The sequence below is a fragment of the Telopea speciosissima genome, chromosome 5 (assembly GCF_018873765.1).
Source record: "Telopea speciosissima isolate NSW1024214 ecotype Mountain lineage chromosome 5, Tspe_v1, whole genome shotgun sequence".
NCBI lineage: Eukaryota > Viridiplantae > Streptophyta > Magnoliopsida > Proteales > Proteaceae > Telopea > Telopea speciosissima.
This window is the reverse complement of record NC_057920.1, coordinates 19,826,583-19,832,481: the sequence shown is the minus strand read 5'-3', so window position 1 is coordinate 19,832,481 and position 5,899 is coordinate 19,826,583. Positions and strand designations below refer to the sequence as shown.

At 42.5% G+C, this 5,899-nt stretch overlaps 1 protein-coding gene across 1 annotated transcript; it reads left to right on the top strand.

The window, feature by feature from the left end:
• The first annotated feature begins 3,332 nt into the window (after positions 1 to 3,332).
• LOC122662326 (vacuolar iron transporter homolog 4-like) lies at positions 3,333 to 4,154 on the top strand. The gene has a single exon (XM_043857924.1). The coding sequence runs from the start codon at positions 3,438 to 3,440 to the stop codon at positions 4,110 to 4,112; it is 675 nt and encodes a 224-aa protein (XP_043713859.1). The 5' UTR covers positions 3,333 to 3,437; the 3' UTR covers positions 4,113 to 4,154.
• Positions 4,155 to 5,899: the final 1,745 nt, after the last annotated feature.

Sequence of the window (5,899 nt, the reverse complement as noted above, 5' to 3'; positions counted from 1 at the left end):
AAGAAGAGCGACACGCACCAAGGCCATGGGCAGGTGCGGATCGATGTGGCTGGGCGCGAAGCACCAGGCGCAGGTCGATGGACGGTCAACCCCTGGGCACGGATCGATGGATGCCACCAACCCCTGAACGCAGATCGAAGGATGCCAACCCCTGGGGGCGGATCGATGGACGCCAACCCCTGGGTGCGGATCGAAGGAAGCCAACCCCAGGCGTGGATCGAGGAAGCCAACCCCAGGCACGGATCGAGGAAGCCAACCCCTGGGCGCTGATCGATGGACGCCAACCCCTGACCGTGGATCAAAGGGTGCCAACCCTAGGCGCGGATCGATGGAAGCCGACCACGGGGCGCGGATCGATCACCTGGATCGTCACCCTCTAAGGCTCGAATCACGGGCACGAAAGTGGCTTAGCTACCCACGAGTAGCACACACCCAAGAAAATGGCAGGCACAAGCAAGCAACACGTAGTGCAATGAGCAAGACTATGGGCACTACACCAGGTAAGCACAAAAACAAGGCTAAGTGTCTAAGAAGAATCAAGAAGGCTTGAGACAAGCAAGGTAAACCTGATTGTGGTAAAAGATCAAACATTTGGGGGGCACAATCAAGAGACACAAAAGCCAAGACTCAAGTAAAAAGTGGAAGAAGAAAAAGCCAAAGGGGAGAAAAAGTTAGAAAGAGAGAGAGAGAAGGTGAAAAGCAAAAAGTGAAAAGTGAAATGAAGGCAAAAGTATATATATCTACAAAAAGAAAGAAAAAAGAAGAAAGAGACAAAAAGATGAGGAAAGAGGGATTTGAACCCATAACCTCTCCCTCACTAAGCAAATTGCAAGTACACCCTCTATAAGAAGATTATTCACAACACACCCCTCAATTGATACAAGAAGACAAGGAGTACTCTCTTGAGCACGTTGTTCCAAGAGAGTGGGGGGCAAGTGATAAACCTAAATTCACCCTGACCAATCAGGGAACGCCACATGTCCAAACCCAATAAGGAGGACCAGTTCGGGACAAGAACCCAAAAATGAAGAACCAAGTAAGGATTTGACCCAACCCAGCATGGGCACCCCGGGCGCGGATCATGGGCGCAGACCCAGACTCGGGCATGACATCCCCGGCACACGTCATGCCCACACACGTCATTTCCAAGCACAAGTTCCCTCGGATCGCCATCAACAAGACAACACCGCCAAGGACTCTAGGCCACCGCCTATCGAGTCACGTGGAGTGAATGGACTCATACACCATGAACTTCATCTACCACTTAGATGAGTCTATCCATCAAGATTACTAAGGCCACCCAGACACTATGTCCCACAGGAAGGCAACTTTCAAAGACACCACGTCTCTAAGGAAGGCAACCACCTAGTCTATCAAGGATACTACATCTCCCGAGAAGACAACTACCTAGTCTATCAAGGACACTAAGTCTCACGGGAAGACAACCTATCAAGGAGGAGCCCTGCTACTTAGGGACTCTATCACCTACGGCAAATACTCTACATCAACTGGGACTCTCCACACTGCCATACACTACTATAAAAGGCAAGGTACACAGTCCCGTCGGAGGACATCTTAACTCATCTTGAATACTACTATTCATCTATTTGCTCAGAGAGATCTAACTTAGGCATCGGAGAGTCCTAGGCCGGAACCACACCGGTTCTCCTTTGTCATCCCAGGGTCTTTTGCAGGTTACGACATTCGAAGGACCGCTAAGCGATTTCTTGACGCAACACAACCCAATGAAAACAAGTAGGAACAATTACTTAAAACAATATCTAGGTCTAATGAAAATCCCAGCTGATATCATGAATAACAAAAGGCGGAACACTATCTCAGGTAGTCGACACTCTAGATGTTGCCGCGTGTTTTGTCAATTTATTTGTCACACAGTTTATTTCACAATAACAATGGGAGATAGACTGTGAAATACTATCCAAATAACCTTTGAAAAACCATCACTTCTGCTGAAAGCACCATGAGATTTTTTGGATTTTGATACAACTCACCACTATTTGGGAATCGTTTTCAATCCACAATTTGTCTATCCACATAACATAGGCATAATGAAGACCAATCAAGAATGTTGCAAATTAAACTTCGCCATAAAGTTAGTACCTACTCCCTCATCATATACAAAGCTTAGCATTAGGGTACCACCATAATCCCTAAATACCCCACCAGCTCCAGAACAACCCGGGTTACCAGTGACCACATTTTGAAAATCCAACAATAGACTACCCCAAAAAACTTCCACAATCCTCCTAGACGACAGTTTGGAAAAGCTCTCCATTAACTTCTTGGACAAAAGTAACTCTGCCATTGACAAAATATGGATAGTTACCAGAGATGAATAATCTTGAAGAGCACTCAGGTTCGACCCGACCCTGACTCAGGGCTTGGTAACTCCAACCCTGACCCACCCTCGGGATCGGGTCGGACTGACCCTGATTGGCCCTGATCATGGAGTTGGAGGAAGAGAGAGATGCATGAACTGGACTGAGTTGGACTGGGTTGGAGAGAAAATTATCAATTTTACATGAAATAACATATATAATAAAATATTACATCACGTACCATCTTCATATATAATATATTATATAACAAAATATGTGTGAGCTTTAAAGTTTATAATATATATATATATAATATATCCATATATATTTTATAGCATAATTTAAAACATGGTCGGGCTAGTTTGGGCTAGGCCGGGCTAGGCTCACCCCGAGTCTTCAACCCTAGCCCGACCTGACCCTAACTCAAGGCCAGAAATTTTGAGCTCCGATCTGCTCTCATGGCCAGGTATCTCAATCCAAGCCCTATTCAGACACAGGGTGGGCTAGGGCGGGTTCGGGTACATGACTGGCTCCAATTCAAACCTATTGTGTAAACAAGAAGCCTTGCGATCTACTTGTCCAATCTTTTTTTTTTTTTGATGAAAGTGTAATCACACAAACCACACATCAATCCCAAAAGGTTAACCGACTTTCAGGATCGTAAATGGGCGAATATACATAACACACATCACACTCACACATCCGATGTGAGACTAAAACCACACACGGTACACCCTTTCTTTTTTTGTTTGATGAAAGTGTAATTACTCAAACCACACACCAATCCATCGTTTTAGGCCCGTTGGATGCTGTCCACTAAAGCACTCCCATAAATTATTAAAAGGGAAAAACGTCTCAGTAGGCACCTCAGGCTTTTCTTGGGTGGGCACTATAGTACTATAGGGTGTGTGACGTTGTAGGCTGGTTGGTTTCACCAGATATTACCTCTTCATTAGTGATGTCATATCAGTGTCCCCGTGGCATCATCTCTCCTCCATAAATACCCTTCTGAGGCGTGTGGCTTCCACAAGCCTTCTTCATATCCCCTTCATCCATTTTCATCCCTAATATTCCTCTTTGCTTCCTCTCAGTTACTTCATGGCAACCCTAGAAGTAGAAACCAGCAACCAACCAATCCCCAAGGAAACCACACTTGATATACCTGAAAATGATTCTGAGCTTCAGATCAGTGACCAAGAAATCAAAATAAACTACTCCCAAAGGGCACAGTGGCTGAGAGCTGCAGTTCTTGGAGCCAGTGATGGATTGGTCTCTACAGCATCGTTAATGATGGGAGTTGGAGCTATAAAGCAAGATGCAAAATCCATGATTATTACTGGTTTTGCAGGAATGGTTGCCGGAGCGTGTAGCATGGCGATCGGAGAGTTTGTGTCGGTGTACTCGCAGTATGACATAGAGGTTTCTCAAATGAAGAGACAACATACAGCTTCAGATGTTGGAAAAGAAAGTCTGGATGAGGGGGAGAAAAAAGATCTCCCAAGCCCACTCAAGGCGGCTGGAGCATCTGCTCTTGCCTTTGTTGTTGGAGCATTGGTGCCATTGTTATCAGCTTCTTTTATAAAGGGTTATAAGGTGAGATTGGGGGTGGTAGTTGCAATATCTAGCTTGGCTTTGATTGTGTTTGGGGTTTTAGGTGGTGTCTTAGGAAGGGCACCTGTGAAGAAGTCTTGTTTGAGGGTGTTGATTGGGGGTTGGCTTGCTATGGCTATAACTTTTGGGTTGACCAAGTTGATTGGGCTGGCTGGAATATAAGATTAGGTTACCCCTATCTAGCTAGGTCCTCATCCTCTTTTTTTATTTGTTTTTATGATGTAGAATATTTTAGATTATTTCTCATTGCTTTCGTGAGGTGAACGTGGTGGCGGATTCTCTAGCTAAGTAAGCGTTAATTACTAAAGTTTCTGTCACTGCTATAGCTACACCAGATTGTATTGCTGAAGATCTTCGATGGGATATGCACGAGAGACCTCGGTATAGATTTGACTGATCCGTCTGGCGGATTTGTGATTATGTCTCATTTGGATCTCTTCGTTTGTTGATTGTCATGTCGAAGGTGGATAAGTGATTTAAATTTGTGTTTGTATTATACGTTTTTGTAGCTTGGGTATGCCCAGGACGTTAATTTTGTAATATATATATATATATATATATATTTTTTTTTTTTTAATAAAATATTTCGCTGACTGTAAGAAAAAAAAAAATTATGCAATCAAGACGTGTATAGAGAGGCGGATCTCTTTTGCAGAAGAATCTTTCTTTCATTTATCTATTTTTTTTTTGGAAAAAAGTTTTTTATCTGGGAGTGTGGCCTATGCCAGCACTCCCATGAGTCTATCTCTCTCCTCTTCATGTGAAAAGACATCTTTACCCCCTTGTTTTAAGGAGGAAAGAGATAGACACATAAGACTGCTGGCATAGGCCACTCTCACGTACAGAAAACTGCTTCCCTTTTTTTTTTTTTTTTTTTCTTATAAAGATTATAAAGAAATGTAAAATATTGGCTTTCTTACTTAAAGTATCTGTTTGTAGCTTTAAGCAAATTTAGTTAGTTAGACTTCTTTCTCACTTTCTTTCTTTATTTGTGGGTGAGCATCTCCTGATTTTGTTCTTTACTTTATTCTCTCCACGAGTAACTTCAATAACTTGACCGACCCTCTAGAGTCCTCCTTTTTACCTTTTTTAGGGCTTAAAGCCAAAAACCCTTCAAATCAAACAAGTCTCAGCCAAGCCACCCAAACTTACCACATAATTAAGCTGTTATAATAAAGCAGATTTTTTTTTTCAAAGATCACTCACCTTGAAGAAGCAGGCAAATATGAAATTACATAGAAGATTGAACCAGTAACGCTTAGGCAATCTATGGCCATAACTCTACTGGCTTCCCCTGCACGAAATTGAAAAAAAAATAAATAAAGGGTAAAGATTTCCTAATTCCTATACAGTCCCTATTGAAACCATGGGAGATGAAAGGAAACTATATAGCTGCTCTTCTTTCCTTGGCTTGGGTTCCTCTTGCTGTGCCCATTTCTGAATTTCTCTTCTTAACAAAAAGAACTAAGGGGTTTGGGGTTTTGAAGAGAGGGGGGGGGGTTGGGTTCTAGGTGTTTTGGAGCTATGGATATGAAAATGATTGAGGCCATAGGGAGGTCCTAAAAATTTGAAATTTTTTACTTTTTTGATTTGGAAATTGTTCTCTATTCGGCACTGAGCGTGGCCTATATCAGCGTTCCTTGTGTCTATCTCTTTCTTTCACAAGATGAGGATAGAAATATATTTTTAGAAGAAGAAAAGAGAAACAGACACATGAGAGTGTTGACATAAGCCACGCTCCCAGATAGAGTTCTTTTCCCCTTATGATTTATGTGGTTTAAAAAAGTAAGAAAAAATCATAAGTCGGCTAATGGGATGAGAAGAGATTCATCACTTAAAGATAACAGGTGGAGTTGGTGTAGATCTATGTTGACTTCTTTTTTTTATTTTTTATTTTTAGTGTTAGATATGTCGGCTTCAACAAACCTTGCTTGAAGTGATCCCTACAC